The sequence below is a fragment of the Sinohyriopsis cumingii genome, chromosome 2 (assembly GCF_028554795.1).
Source record: "Sinohyriopsis cumingii isolate HCF-2022 chromosome 2, ASM2855479v2, whole genome shotgun sequence".
Lineage (NCBI taxonomy): Eukaryota > Metazoa > Mollusca > Bivalvia > Unionida > Unionidae > Sinohyriopsis > Sinohyriopsis cumingii.
The window spans coordinates 141,523,912-141,540,237 of NC_142962.1; the positions used below are offsets into that span (position 1 = coordinate 141,523,912).

The 16,326-nt window shown below is 35.9% G+C and overlaps 1 protein-coding gene across 1 annotated transcript in view; it reads left to right on the forward strand.

Annotated features, from left to right (window-relative positions):
- Window positions 1–10,763: 10,763 nt before the first annotated feature.
- The window catches only part of LOC149805961 (uncharacterized), a 129,805-nt gene continuing 124,242 nt past the window's right edge, over window positions 10,764–16,326 (forward strand). The window contains exons 1-2 of the mRNA XM_089950753.1: window positions 10,764–10,922; window positions 13,482–13,572. Coding sequence (XP_089806879.1) covers window positions 10,779–10,922; window positions 13,482–13,572 — 235 coding nt within the window. The 5' untranslated portion in view covers window positions 10,764–10,778. The remainder of the gene's footprint in view (window positions 10,923–13,481; window positions 13,573–16,326) is intronic.

Below are 16,326 nucleotides of genomic sequence, written 5' to 3' on the forward strand. Positions count from 1 at the left end.
ATATCAGTTGGGTTACCATGGTGAGACAACCAATTAGGCTGGAGAGATATCAGTTGTGTTACAATGGTGAGACAGACAATTAGGCTGGATATATATCAGTTGGGTTACCATGGTGTGACAGACAATTAGGCTGGAGAGACAGCAGTTGGGTTACCATGATGAGACAGACAACTAGGCTGGAGAGACAGCAGTTGGGTTACCATGGTGTGACAGACAATTAGGCTGGAGAGACAGCAGTTGGGTTACCATGATGAGACAGACAACTAGGCTGGAGAGACAGCAGTTGGGTTACCATGGTGAGACAGCCAATTAGGCTGGAGAGATATCAGTTGGGTTACCATGGTGTGACAGACAATTAGGCTGGATATATATCAGTTGGGTTACCATGGTGAGACAGACAATTAGGCTGGAGAGATATCAGGTTGGGTTACCATGGTGTGACAGACAATTAGCCTGGAGAGACAGCAGTTGGGTTACCATGGTGAGACAGACAATTAGGCTGGAGAGACAGCAGTTGGGTTACCATGGTGAGACAGACAATTAGGCTATAGAGATATCAGTTGGGTTACCATGGTGGGACAGACAATTAGGCTGGATATATGTCAGTTGGGTTACCATGGTGGGACAGACAATTAGGCTGGAGAGACAGCAGTTGGCTTACCATGATGAGACAGACAACTAGGCTGGAGAGACAGCAGTTGGGTTACCATGGTGAGACAGACAGTTAGGCTGGATAGATAGCAGTTGGGTTACCATGGTGGGACAGACAATTAAGCTGGAAAGACAGCAATTTGGTTACCATGGTGGGACAAATGATTTGTCTACTTTGCACTTATAAAGTTCAGAAGTGGAACAACCCAATTTAATTTAATTCAGATACATTAGAGATTGGTATTGATGAAACAAATGTTATTACATTTCGTTGCCTCAAATTAGAATCTTTAAACCACCATTAATACAAATTTTGGCAAGTATGTAATTAGTGGAAATATTTAGATTTTACTCAATACATAAAATGCTGAACATTGTTGTTTCAATTGTCAGAAATTTTTAAACTTTGGAGCAGTGTGGGAGTCCAATTCATTTTCTGATGCAAAATGTTGAAATGCAACTGTGACTCAGGGAAGGATATGCCAACTTTGAGGCAAGTGAAACCCAGAAAAATAAAATTTCTTAACTCTTTGTTGACTGAATTGGATTTTGTGAAGCACAGCAGCCAACAAGAATATTTTATGCTTTGCAAATACTGTAAACACCATATTAACATTAGTATTCGGAAGTAAATGACATCTGTTGACATAGAGATACCACCTTGCATCGGGGAAGATGCAAAAGAATAATTTTCAGTCTGAAAATTATTCAACAAGATTTTCGCCAATGCTTGAACAACAGCATCATCCAATCTCTATTGAGTGCAAAGATGAACATGAATGACATTACCATCATCTTTAAACCCTCCAGTTATTGAGAGTAGTGAAGTCAGGAACTGCAAGTTTATAATGGAGTCCCTTTGGATTATAAAGACAGAATTTTTTTTTTATTTAATGTGTATGTGTGATATGAGAATACTGCTTGAAACAGGTATTTTTGTTTGGAAGTGTCAAAGAAAACATATTTTACATTCACATATTCAGACTTGAATTTCCCAAAAATTTCTGTACATTTATAAGAGTGTATAACTTTTTCTTAACTGTACAGTAGTATATCATGTATTTGGGTCACACACATTGCCCCTCCCCCTCCATGAGACGCTTCATGAAAATCACCATCTAATTTTAACACTGTAATTTGTAAATGTTTAAAAACCATTAGCTGCTCTAAGACTTGCACCTGTAAAGCAGTCTAAATATTTTACTACCAATCAATGTAGGTTAAAAGTTTCCCAGTTAGACTTGATCATGCGACAGATATATTCAGGTGTGAGCCTTTTCAAAGACTTTGAAGATTAAAACTGTGATAAATGGTTTCTTTTGTTTGCTCTTAACACAACCATGAAGGTAGTAGATTAAATCACTTGTCAGCAGATTGTTCAGTTGGTCAGTCGCCAATGAAAACGCTTCTTTCGACTCCCTTTTTACAAGTCTCTTTTGTAATTGAAAGGAGAAAGCTATTGATATGACCATTTTTTAGATGCTTGCACAGAAAGAAATAGTGTCCTTTCTGAATAATTTGAGTAACCAGTATCTGATAGATCTTAGAAGCTCACAGGAAATGAACAAATCTATCAGCGACAACAACTTATCTATACAAATCCTTTGACTTTCTTCTAAAGTTTACCACTAGTCTGAATCTTTTTTCTATTTCCACTAAATAAAGTGCTAGCTTTTTATTTTGAGTAATAATGCAGGTTCTGTAATTTTAGGAAAAGTTGCATCTGGTGATGAGTTTCTGGTGGGAAAATTTGTAGAATATCTATAGAAATTTCAAACTGCTTGGAAATTCCAAATCTCACTTATGCTATCAATACTGAATGACCTAACTGTTGAGCAAAATGGAACTTTGGCATTTTTGACAAATATGTTAGATTGGCAATATGTTTGGTTTTAAAAAGTTTTTAGTTTTTGTGGTGTTTGTTTTTTTAAACAAAATTCTAAGCCAGCAGTGTTTAAGTTACATTTATAAGCTTATTGATTGTATGTATTTTATGTCATTAGGGCATGTCACAATTTGCTGATCAACATAATTTCCATAATTATATTTTTACTGATCCATGCACTTCTGTATTTCGCCTAACCCTAAGTTGAGAGGGTACACAACATCACTTCCATTACTGGGTTTTATTTCAAGCATTTATATTCATTTTTATGGGATTTTTGTGTTTTTTTCTTCACTCTCTTCTCTAGGTCATATTGTACTCTTTATTGTCCTCATCTAATTTCTTTTGTTTTGGTAAGGGCTGCACACCTTGCAAAACCTTTCAAATCTTTCCACCTGTCAACTCGCAGTGTAGTGAATAGGTGTGTATGTGATTTGGATTTTTAACATAGCTTTAAAAACAAATCAGTCATATTGCTTCATTGTCTGCAGTGTAGCAGTTTATAGTGATATCTAGCATGGGGCATCATGCCGCAAACATGTGGCATCATGTCCCACCCAGTTACAGTATCCTGACACCAAGCTGACCAGTCCTTACAGTAACCTCTTAATGCTGAGCACCAAGTGAGGCATCTGCTAGTACTATAATTATAAGTTTTTTTTATGACTCGGCAAGGGTTTGAACCCAAGCAGTGAATACCAACACAACCATTGCTGATTGGCTACGTGTTGCCACTAGCCTGATATCCTAAATCATTTTATATCATTAGTATTGAAATTATTAGACTGGTCTGGGATATCAGACTGGTTCAGCATGCGTGCTGTTTTGGCAGTCATTGCCCTTATGTACTTGATGTGTTGAAGAACACATGGACATTTCTGCACTGGCATACATAGTACCACCTCAAGTGCAGGGTCTTAGCAGGTCATCAGTTAACAGAATAAACAAACCAAGTTACTATGAAAGAGCATGTCATTACCTGTTTGATGAGACACATCCAACACAAATGCACATATTAACTTATGATAGTGACTGTTGGATTTTTTTTTTACTGATCCAATAGATTTGTAGCAGCCTGAGTTGTAGTGATCTGTCTGCAAATTCACTGATATTGGATTAGTGTTCATTTTAAGCACTGTGTACACCTTAACCAAAGCTCAAGGTTATTGAAACCCATTGATTAATAATCTCCACTGTCAACCATGTCCTACCAGTGCCTACATTTAGAACCATTAAATGCAGGGCATGCATATAATGTTTCAATAAAAGAATAAGGTACTCTTGCTGGCTTAAAGGGAATTGTACCACTCAAGTTTATGGTAATTTGTATACTCTCAGTTACTAAAAATAGTTTGTATCTCTAATAATAGACACTTTTTAAATTTAGCTTGATTTGCCTTCTGACCTTGAAATGTATAGCTGTGTAAGGACATAACTAAAATTGTAATCCCAGGATTAAATTATTATATTCAGAGTGGTTAACTCCCTTGATATTATTTGACAGCCTCTGTGTAGAATTGTTCAGTACAAAGCACTCATTAAAGGTGGCATTTGCTTAAATGTTTTTTTTTATTTTTTAAATCAGTTTTTCTTAAAGAGAAAAAAGAAAATGTTTAAACTTTAGATTTAATGATTTTACAGCCATATAAGTATTTGCCTATGATCAGAAAAAGGAAAGGGATTAGCAGCATTTCACAATTTATGTTGCTCCATTTGATCTCATTTAATGTTCCATATATCCTTCACCTTCTAAGCTGTCAGTACCATATTCTTAATCCTTTGATTTGAGTTAACTATTTGCCAGATGTCATTTTTCCTTAATTGATAGGCATGAACTTGATGGTAGACTATATTCCATCATTATATCTCATAAAATCATATGTGAATATTTCATTTGAACAAGTATGGTCTATATAAATTTTTATTGTACTTCTCCAACAGGCCAAAGTTGTTTTATATTGACATACCATATATACTCTCAAGTTGGAACTGAACTGCAAACAATGTAGACCTTGGTAGGCCATCATATAATCTTGATTGATTTGCTGTTAAGTCCAAACAAACGTGTGGACCCATGTTCTACTGATTAGTCCTAAGAAACTGCATAAACCCATGTTCAACTGATTAGTCCTAAGAAACTGCACAGACCAATGTTTAACTGATTAGTCCTAATGAACTGCATTGACCCATGTTCTGTTGATTAGTCATAATGAACTGCATTGACCCATGTTCAACTGATTAGTCCTAAGAAACTGCACAGACCCATGTTCAACTGATTAGTCCTAAGAAACTGCACAGACCCATGTTCAACTGATTAGTCCTAAGAAACTGCACAGACCCATGTTCAACTGATTAGTCCTAAGAAACTGCACAGACTCATGTTCAACTGATTAGTCCTAATGAACTGCATTGACCCATGTTCTGTTGATTAGTCCTAATGAACTGCATAGACCCGTGTTCTACTGATTAGTCCTAATGAACTGCATTGACCCATGTTCTACTGATTAGTCCTAATGAGCTGCATAGACCCATGTTCTACTGATTAGTCCTAATGAACTGCATAGACCCATGTTCTACTGATTAGTCCTAATGAACTGCATAGACCCATGTTCTACTGATTAGTCCTATGTTCTACTGATTAGTCCTAATGAACTGCATTGACCCATGTTCTACTGATCAGTCCTAATGAACTGCATTGACCCATGTTCTGTTGATTAGTCCTAATGAACTGCATTGACCCATGTTCTACTGATTAGTCCTAATGAACTGCATTGACCCATGTTCTACTGATTAGTCCTAATGAACTGCATTGACCCATGTTCTGTTGATTAGTCCTAATGAACTGCATAGACCCATGTTCTACTGATTAGTCCTAATGAACTGCATAGACCCATGTTCTACTGATTAGTCCTAATGAACTGCATAGACCCATGTTCTACTGATTAGTCCTAATGAACTGCATAGACCCATGTTCTACTGATTAGTCCTAATGAACTGCATAGACCCATGTTCTACTGATTAGTCCTAATGAACTCCATTGACCCATGTTCTGTTGATTAGTCCTAATGAACTGCATAGACCCATGTTTTGTTGATTAGTCCTAATGAGCTGCATTGACCCATGTTCTGTTGATTAGTCCTAATGAACTGCATAGACCCATGTTCTGTTGATTAGTCCTAATGAACTGCATTGACCCATGTTCTGTTGATTAGTCCTAATGAACTGCATAGACCCATGTTCTACTGATTAGTCCTAATGAACTGCATAGACCCGTGTTCTACTGATTAGTCCTAATGAGCTGCATAGACCCATGTTCTACTGATTAGTCCTAATGAGCTGCATAGACCTGTGAGCTTTTGCAGTTTGCAGTTAGATCAGACTTTGTGAGTATATAATAAATCATCAGATTACCAAATTTCCTTTCTTAATTATTTACACATCTGTTTAGACAGGTATTAGATAGGAGTGTTAGTGGAAAAAGTTTTGGACTTGAGAACATTTGTTGGAATGGTGTGATCCAAATCAGGACTTCTGAATGAATAGATATAACTGTGTAGATTACCTATACAAATACTTAACTATGAGGGTACTTACTGATGTTATCAATTAGTTGTCTTCATAAAGTTGACCTTATCATGAACATTTTTTTACTCTGTGGACCTAATCTTGCACAATTCTTTGTTAATTTGGTAAGAATCCTTGGTATGACATATCATTTGAAGATAACATACATTATTACTAACAGATTTGATCTGTTTGATATGAAAAAGGTTTAAGCTATTTAAGTTGGTAAAACAGGTCATACATTTTCATTCAGACTTTAGCAGGTGTGTGCATGACTCAATTGTCTGATAGTTAATCTAATTTGGGTTTTATATCAGAATTTAAAGAAAAATGTTTAACATCATCATCATCATCATCATCATCATCATCATCATCATCATCACAGTGCTATTTTGGAAATAGCTTTAGTTTTTAGTTTTATGCATGTTTGTTTCTTGTTATAGTTTCTGATTACCTGCAGGGTTAGAAGTGGACCTCCAAAACCAAGAAAAACTGAAAATTTCATTTTCACCTTAGAAACCTAAAACAAGTTTAAAAATCTGACGGAAGTCTAAATAAATTAAAAACACTAAAAATTTTAAAAATGATGAATAACTCTACCCTAATATGACAAAAATGCTTCTTTGCATACAGTTTTTCGTTAGGCCAGTCTAGCGGTTGAAATGTTTTAGCACTTTCAGGTTTTGGGTTTTTAATTATTTATTAATTTTCACCTTATTTTTATTTTAATAAAAAACAAACTCAAAGCATACTTTATCAAATTTTAAATAAAATGTTTTGCTCACCATGGAGATAATCTTGTACTTACTTTGTATCTTGAACCTAAAAAAAAGATTCAAAACCTTGAGAAAACCTAAACAAACCCATCAAATTTTAAAATTCACTTTCACTTCTAATCCTCTACCCTGTAGTGGTCTCAGTGCTATACATGTTTGTTTTCCAATATCAGTAGGAGAAAGTTCTCAAACACATCGACTTGGAATATGGACCAAAATCAGGAAATGTTATTCTTTTATTTCTGTAAATATCATACTTGAATTTATAGATACATTGGAATGTACAGTATTTACTTCTCCTCAAAGATCACATTCTCATGATGAACACATCTAAAGATTATGTATTGATTTCATTGGTCGGATGTAAATCAATACAAATGTTTTCCAAATATATTTTGAATGAACAATGTTTGATAAATCATTGATGACTTTATAATTATAATAGCTCACTATAAATCTATGTGGATTAATATTCTGTGCTAACCATTGGCAATGAACTGTGTTATCAAAGACTTGGCAAGACACATCGCTGACAAAAATCTTATCCCATCAGGATCGCATATCCTAACCTGCACACCTAACCCTTCAATACACACACACACACACACACACACACACACACACACACACACACACACAAACACAAACACACACACACACACACACACACATCAATACACACACACACACACACACACACACACACACAGAGAGGACATTTTCTGTTCTTTGTAAACAGCATTGCAAAGTTCCTGTTTTGTAACCGTAGTAACCAAATACAGTGTAGTTTTATTATTATAACATCATCTGTTGCCATTAAAGATGCAATGCTAGATACAATATGTTTGTAAGATAAACATGTTAAATTTAAATGGATACAGTAATAACTATTTTGACAGACCACACTGCTGCTAACAAAAAGTGGTGTCAAAAGACAACTCATTTGAGATTTTTGTGTACATTGTAAATGTAATAAGCATTGTCTTTGCATTGAGAATCTGGTCTTATATAGGTTGAGCATTCTTCCACAACTGGTCTTTCAAATTCAGTTTTACTGTACCTCATTTCGTTGTGTATTATTTGTACACCAGTTGAACTATTGGACTTTAGGAGAAATAATTCCATCCACAAATCAGCATAGCTGTTTATTTAAAGTGAGTATTTTTTGTTCTCTAAAATATCATGGTGATTGACAGAATATGTATAAGTAAGTTGTGAAAGTTTCATGAATAATTGACAAAAAGCATTAAGTCCTAAATATTTGCAATAAAGTAACATTTATACCATGCTGGGTGACAACATTATGTAACCAAGTATTGCAGTATTTGTTATGTGTTAGTTATTAGTTGATTGACACAAACCCACCCATTCAAAAGGTCAGTTACCTATATCTGAACTTTTAATGAAGTCATTTGGTCATTAGGTCCCAACAGAATGTTATCTTGAAATTCAGTTCTTATACCATTTCCTAGTTGACATGCCTTCAATTGGACTTCAACTTGTGCTGATGTATAGAGAAAAGTGTTTTTGAGTTTTACCAGTCAATTCAAGTTTAGTGACTAAAAATTGTATCTAAAATCCACAGAAAGCTCTTTTGAATGCCATTGATGAGACACATAAACTAATATATACATGCACAGTATTTGGCAGTTTATTAAGTTTTGAACACTAATTATTACTATGAAATTGCTCATAAAGTAATTAAGAAAATATTTAACCATACTTATATACATACACACATTTTTGTCATAAAGTAATTTATAAATGTGTGTGTGTGTGTGTGTTTTGGATTTTTAATTTAGCTTTAAAAAAAATTCAGTCATATCGCTATAATGTCTGCAGTGTGACAGTTAGTAGTGATGTCTTAGCACTGGGGCATGATGCCAAAGACATGTAGCATTATGTCCCACCCAGTCACATTATCCTGACACCAGGCTTACCAGTCCTAATGCTAACCTCTTAATGCTGAGCACCAGCTTGTACCATTTTTATAAGTCTTTGGTTTGACTCAGCTGGGGTTTAAACTCGCGATTCATTTATAAATATATTAATCTGTGAAGGTGTTATAGTGTATCATGAATTCACAAAGAAATTCTATGTAACTATATAAACATCTTTCATTTTTCCATTAATTTAATCTCAGAATTTGGGATGGTCATGCCAAAGTGCCCAAGCAGAAATTACTGTTGTAAACATTTCTTACTGAATATGAATTTGCAATGCAGTTAGGCTGATATGCCAGCTTAATGCCAGTCATTGTTTATGATTTATTTTAACGAAATGTGAAAGTCATTACAGTTGTTTGCATCATAGGTAGGTGGTACCTTTAAAATTAGATGGTGTAATCAATAAAGCTTGCTTTTGTTATAATAGATGAAAAAAAAGAATCAATTTCTTTTTTCAAATATAAAGTTTAGAAAAAGCTTTGATTTTTTTCTTCTCATGTACATTTTTGGAGGTTGCTATATGACTCATTTTACAGAATACTTTACTAAAGAAGGTGAGTATTACAGTCCATTGCATTGTATGGCAGGGTGAGTATGACACTGCCATTGTATGGCAGAGTGAGTATGACACTGCCATTGTATGGTAGGGTGAGTATGACACTGCCATTGTATGGCAGGGTGACTATGACACTGCCATTGTATGGCAGGGTGTGTATGACACTGGCATTGTTTGGAAAGGAAAATACAGGGATGGGTATAATTAGATTTGCACTTAATTTTACAGCATTACAGGTAAATAAAAACTTTGAGAATCAGGGATTTTACAAAAATATATTTGAATTTAAATTAGAACGGGCAAAAAAATTACTTTCAATAGTTATTTACTTTGTGATAAAACTGTCATATGGCTATCTACCAAAATGTGACATAAAAAAATCAATAAAGGTTGAATCGATGATGTCTAGAGTATCCTTGGATAACAAAAATCCAACTTATGGGTTCCCTAAGCAATCAAGAGACCAGCTTTTAGCATTTATCTGTCATAGTTCTCACACTGTTCCATGAACTAGATTGCAAAGAATGTCACTCAGCAGATCTTGTTTATCATATGCACTTGCTTATAAGCTGAGTCAAACTGCAAGCAACAAAGATCCTGATATACTGTAGCATGATTCACCTGCATATCAGTGTCTATGTTGTTTTTTCTACAGATTACTCCTATCAAACTGCATAGACTCAGATCTGCAAGTACATTATGCAACAGCAGATCAGGGTCTGTGCAGTTTGCAGTTGGACTGGACTCAACTTTTAAGCAAGTATATATGGTATGTTAGGTTACATAATCCACATGGTTAGGAGGATCCTTCACATTGCTTGGTCAATTAGCAGTGTCAGTGGTCACTATCTTGCCAAGCTTGGTCAGTTGGCATTGTTAAAGATGACTATCTCACACTGTTTGGTCAATTGGCATTGTCAGTAATTACTAGCTTATCAAAGCTTGGTCCATTGGCATTGTCAATGATTATTAGCTTGCCAAAGTTTGGTCTGTTGTTATTGTTAGTGATCACTAGCTTGCCAAAGCTTGATTAATTTGCATTGTTAATGGCGACTATCTCACATAGCTTGGTGAGTTGGCATTGTCAGTGATCACTAGCTTGCCAGGACTTGGTCAGTTGGCATTGTCAGTGATTACTAGCTTGCCATAGCTTGGTCCATTGGCATTGTCAGTGATTACTATTTCACATTGCTTGGTCAGAATGCATTGTCAGTGATCACTGTCTTATGCTGCTTGGTCAATAGCCATTGTCAACAATCACTAGCTTGCCAAATCTTGGTCAGTTGGCATTGTCAGTGATCACTTGCTTACCAAAGGATCAACTTACTAAATGGAAATCCTCTTAAGAAGACTAGACTGTAATAAAGTCCTTTATTCCACTTTGTATTTTCCAGGTGTACATGAACTGGGTGAACTCAGTTCTGAGTGATGTAAGGCCAAAGAGTGAGGGTGAGGCAAATGTGGGTACCCTGCAGGAGGGACAGGTCTTGTGTCAGCTGATTGACACCCTGTGTCCAGAGGCCTGTCTACAACACAAAGTACAGGTATGTTATGTCGGTGTACAGGAAGGTTAGATTTGTGTCACCTGAGTTACATCCTGTGTCTAGAGGCCTGTTTCACTACAAATTAAGGTATGTTACTGTACAAGACGCTTAGATTTGTGTCAGCTGCATGATACACTGTGCCTTACTAATTATCATAGCATTTTCTACAAAATCAGAGATCATAATTTGAATGTTATACCACTTTACTGAAGATCATTTGAAATATATATCATTTTATTAGAAATTGTTTGAAAGTTATACCACTTTACTGGAGATCATTTGAATATTATACTACTTTAATGGAAATCATTTGAAAGTTATACCATTTTATTGGAGATCATTTGAATGTTATACCATTTTATTGGAGATCATTTGAATGTTATACCACTTTATTAGAGATTAATGTTAGGTTCATAGCAAACATTTAATGACAGTTTTGTTTGAAGGACAGTGAAGTCATAACAGTTATACTTCTGTACATGTTATGGAGTAAAAGTGGCCATGGTGATGAACCATCACTAACCGTACACACTATACACATTATAGTTAGACAAGCTTAGCATTTCCAGACTTTATTACAAAAAAAATCCAACAGAGACTGGCTTGAGAGTGGGTAGTAGTCCATTGGAATGATAAATAGACAGTACTTGACTGACAGCTGTGGTATTATTACAACCCTATGGTCTTAAACTATGTAATGGAAATGAGCAAACACTAAGTTTTGTAAAATTCAACAAATAATTTATTTCCCTAGAATACAAAGTGAAAATTTAAAAAGAACTTGCAGTACTGAGAATTAAATCCCAAATAGTTCAAAACTTTATATCAATGTCCTAAGGAATAAGGCTCTAATTAAGTTCTGGTGTTGTTCAAATTAAGATCAAGTTTGGTCAAGTGTGGAAGGTGTTGATGTACACATATTCTTGAATGTACTGATGTACCAGTAGCCTGAAGTGTGATTATGTACTAACAGTCTTTCAATTAATCAAAATAATATAGTCCAAGATGTCCTTGTGAGAATTCACTGTAATTCCAAATTAATGTTTCTGTTCTAAAATATTATTTAAGAGACTTTTTATTTTCAGTGAATAATAATTTGAATAAATATTTTCACCCAAATCAAATACTCAGTGCAACAATAAGGCAGATTCTGTCTAAAGCTGCTAGAGCTAGAATAAATAATTTATGAAATAAACAATGTGTGTGTGTGTGATTAGGATTTGTAACATAGCTTTAACAATTTTTCCGTGATACCACTACAATGTCTGCATTGTGGCAGTTTATAGTGATGTCTAGCACTGGGGCATCATGCCACAGACATGTAGCATGATGTCCCACCCAGTCACATTATCCTGACACCAGGACACCAGGCCGACCAGTCCTAACACTAACCTCTTAACGCTGAGTGCCAAGCGAGGCAGTTGTTAGTACCATTTTTTGTAAGTCTTTGGTATGACTCAGCCAGGAATCGAACCCACGATGCCCGGCTGAGTCATACCAAAGACTTAGTATTAGGACTGGTCAGTCTGGTGTCAGGATAATGTAACGAGGTGGGACATCATCCTACATGTCTGCTGCATGATGCCCCAGTGCTAGACATCACTATAAACTGCCACACTGCAGACATCGTAGCGGTATGACTAACAAATTGTTAAAGCTACGTTAAAAATCCAAATCACACAAACACACTTATTACTACCACCAACCCACTTTGTACCATATATACATGGTTGTTAAGTCAAGTTGAACTGCAAAGAAAAAAGTTCCTGATCTGCCATAGCATAATGGGCCTGCAGACCAGGTTATATATTGTTCTGCTGATTACTCCTAACAAATTGCATAGACCCAGATTTGCCATTGCATTATGTGACAGATCTGGGTCTGTGCAGTTGGACAAGTTGGCCTTGAATTTTAAGTATGTACAGTGTGCAACTGCACAAAATGCAGACTGCAGTATAGGGTACATATAATACATACTATATGTGGTTTCTGTTCCAAGCTTAGCAGTTGTTGTTTGTTGTTGTTGTAGGGTTTAACACCATTTTTCAGCACATGATAGGCTATACATGGCAGCCAGTATTAATGGTGAAGGAAGAACCGGGGAAAACCCCGGAAAGAACCACTGACCCAGGAGAAGCTACTGGCAAGTTTTCTCACATACCCACATAGGCTGAATCCGAGACTTGAACCCATGCAGACAGAGGTGAGATGGCAGTGATCCATAATGGAGAGTGCTTTAGACCACTCGACCACTTGGGACCCCCAAGCTTAGCATTAAAAATTCTTCCATTGTTTTCTCTTTTTTTTCTTCACCTTAGATCATTTCTTACTGAAGTGGCAGGGACTCATTTTACTAGTTTCCTCCACCTCAGACCCGTTCTGAGAGCGGCTGTGGAAGCCCAATACAGTATTGTTTGGTCCAGCCTTTATAGACCCAAAATAGTTTATTATTCAAAGTTCTGTGAATCTGTTATTATATGCATTAATATTTTCCTTTATTTGATCACTTTTCTAAATGTTATGCTGAGATTTACTTTTATATTTAAATTGTTGTTTTAGAGTTCTGGGTCACCTACATCACATGCATACATCCGGGCTGCCTTAGACCACATACGTAACCATGGCATCAGGTTCCAATTTACACCGCAAGGTGAGTAACATTATTGCCCTTCACTGATTACAAGTACATACCATATTCAACATAATGTGTTCACATGTCTTATAATGTGCACACCCCGCATTGTGGGCTCAAGTTGCAGTCCCTTTCGGAGTGTATGTTTCTAGATCCCAGGATGCCTCATGGAATGGATACAGCTGATTAAACCCATCTGCAGCATGATGATTTTCTTCATTGTTATGACATCACTTTTTACCGAGGTTTGCCACAGCACTATGATCTAAGGAAAGAAATTGCAGATTTGTTACTTATTTCTCTTATTAAATAAAAAGAAAGAAAATGATTGTACAATTTTGATAATTTAAATAACAGTCCTGTGAAAGAAAATGATAAAGTCAACGAAAAGGACAATGAGATGCTGAAAAATTGTTTTTGATTTATAACTTTCAATTCACCAGCCATACATGCTTATCTGTCATGGAAAAACAATGTGATCTCAGTAATTGTGTCATATTGAAAAAACATTACTCATTAATGTAGCAATTTTTGTTGTGTATTTGATAAGGGCAGTCTTTGTTAAGGGCAGTCTTTGATAAGGGCAGTCTTTGTTAAGGGTAGTATTTGATAAGGGCAGTCTTTGTTAAGGGCAGTCTTTGATAAGGGCAGTCTTTGTTAAGGGTAGTCTTTGATAAGGGCAGTCTTTAATAAGGGCAGTCTTTGATAAGGGCAGTCTTTGATAAGGTCAGTCTTTGTTAAGGGCAGTCTTTTGTTCATCAAGCTATGCAAAATTGATGAATTTTTAAAATACCGCATGTACTCACTTATAAGTCAAGTCAAACTGCAAACAAGAAAGATCCTAATCTGCCACGGCATAATACATGTGCAGGTCAGGTCTGTTTCTTTTGTTCTACTGAATACTCCTAACAAACTGCACAGACCCAGAACTACCAGTGCATTATGCAATGGCAGATCTGGGTCTGTGTAGTTTGCATTTGGACTCGTCCTATAAACAAGTACAGATGGTACTCAGTCAGCCATTATTTTATGGACAATTAGTGACTGGACACTTTATCCCTTGCTTTTCAATGTAATGACCCATACTTGGGGATGGATGGGTACTTTATCCCATGTTTTTCAATGTAATGACCCATACTTGGGAATGGATGGGTAATTTATCTCATGCTTTTCAATGTAATGACCCATACTTGGGGATGGATGGGTACTTTATCCCTTGCTTTTCAATGTAATGACCCATACTTTGGAATAGATGGGTACTTTATCTCATGCTTTTCAATGTAATGACCCATACTTGGGGATGGATGGGTACTTTATCCCTTGCTTTTCAATGTAATGACCCATACTTGGGAATAGATGGGTACTTTATCTCATGCTTTTCAATGTAATGACCCATACTTGGGGATGGATGGGTATTTTATCACTTGTTTTTCAATGTAATGACCCATACTTAAGGATGGATACTCATCTAATAGTTGTATAAGAAAATGCACACTAACCTAAACATTTTGTGGTTATTTGAATTGTTAGGACCTTTTGTTCTGTAAAATTATAAAGTGATATACTCTAACATTCTGCAAGAGATAATCCTTAAATGGGTTTCAGTCCATGTCTGTTGAGTATATGCTGACATGTGTAAGGGGTTGGTTGGTGGGTGGAGCCTGATCTAATTCTGTTGGAGGTGAAGGATGACCAAAAAGATGGAAGACCACTTTTCAGGGAAGGCAAATCTTATTTGTAATGACAACTGTAGCAATAAACAGTGCTGTTTGGAGGGGATATTTTTTAATACTGGTATTTATGATAATCATTTCCATTAAATATATCTCAGTATAAAGGTCAAAGAGTTAGGGGGAGACAACTTAAATGAGAGATAATGACCAAAGTTCAGCATGTTTCAATGTGTACCTCTTTTGGATTGGGTGTTTAGGTTTACAACTGTAAATCTTTAATTTTATTCCCACCATTATCGTTTTTCTCACTATGGTCATTGAAAATCCAGAATTACCCATTTTGAAAATATGCCAGGTCTAAATTTAGCATTCATAAGTATATTCTCATGATGTAAGAACTTGGTCAGTTAGTAGGGTGTGACATGATACCTGTTATGACTCTTTGGTCTTAAACTAAGTAACAAAGAAAGCAAAACCAACAAGTTTAGTAAAGTTCAAGAATAATTTCCCTAGACTACAAACTGAAAATTTAAATGGACCATACAGTATTGTGAATTAAATTGCAAAGAATTCGTAAAGTTTACAAGTCCAAAAGTAAAGGGTGTTCCAAATAATGTTGTTGTTGTTGTTGTTGTTGTAGGGTTTAATGCCATTTTTCAGAACAAGATAGGCTATACATGGCGGCCAGTATAACTGGTGGAAGAAGAACCACCAACCCACGAGAAGCTACTGGCAGGCTTTCTCACGTACCAACGTTACCTGAGTATGAGACTCGAACTCACGCAGACAGAGGTGAGATGGCAGTGATCCATAATGGTGAGCGCTTTAGACCACTCGGCCAACAGTCTTCATACATCACAATCATATAATCCAGAATGTCTCTGAGTAAATTTACAATATTCCCAAAAGTGTTTTTTTCAAAGCAGTCAATAAATACATCATAATTCCAGAGAATAATTTAAATAACTGATTCTTCTCAAATTATATCTGAACACAACAGTAAACAATTTTTGATTATCATTAAAAGAAGGAATGAATAATCTTGTTGACCTTGTGCATCCACTGAGTTGTTCATGTCCTTGTACAGTGTGACCCCGCT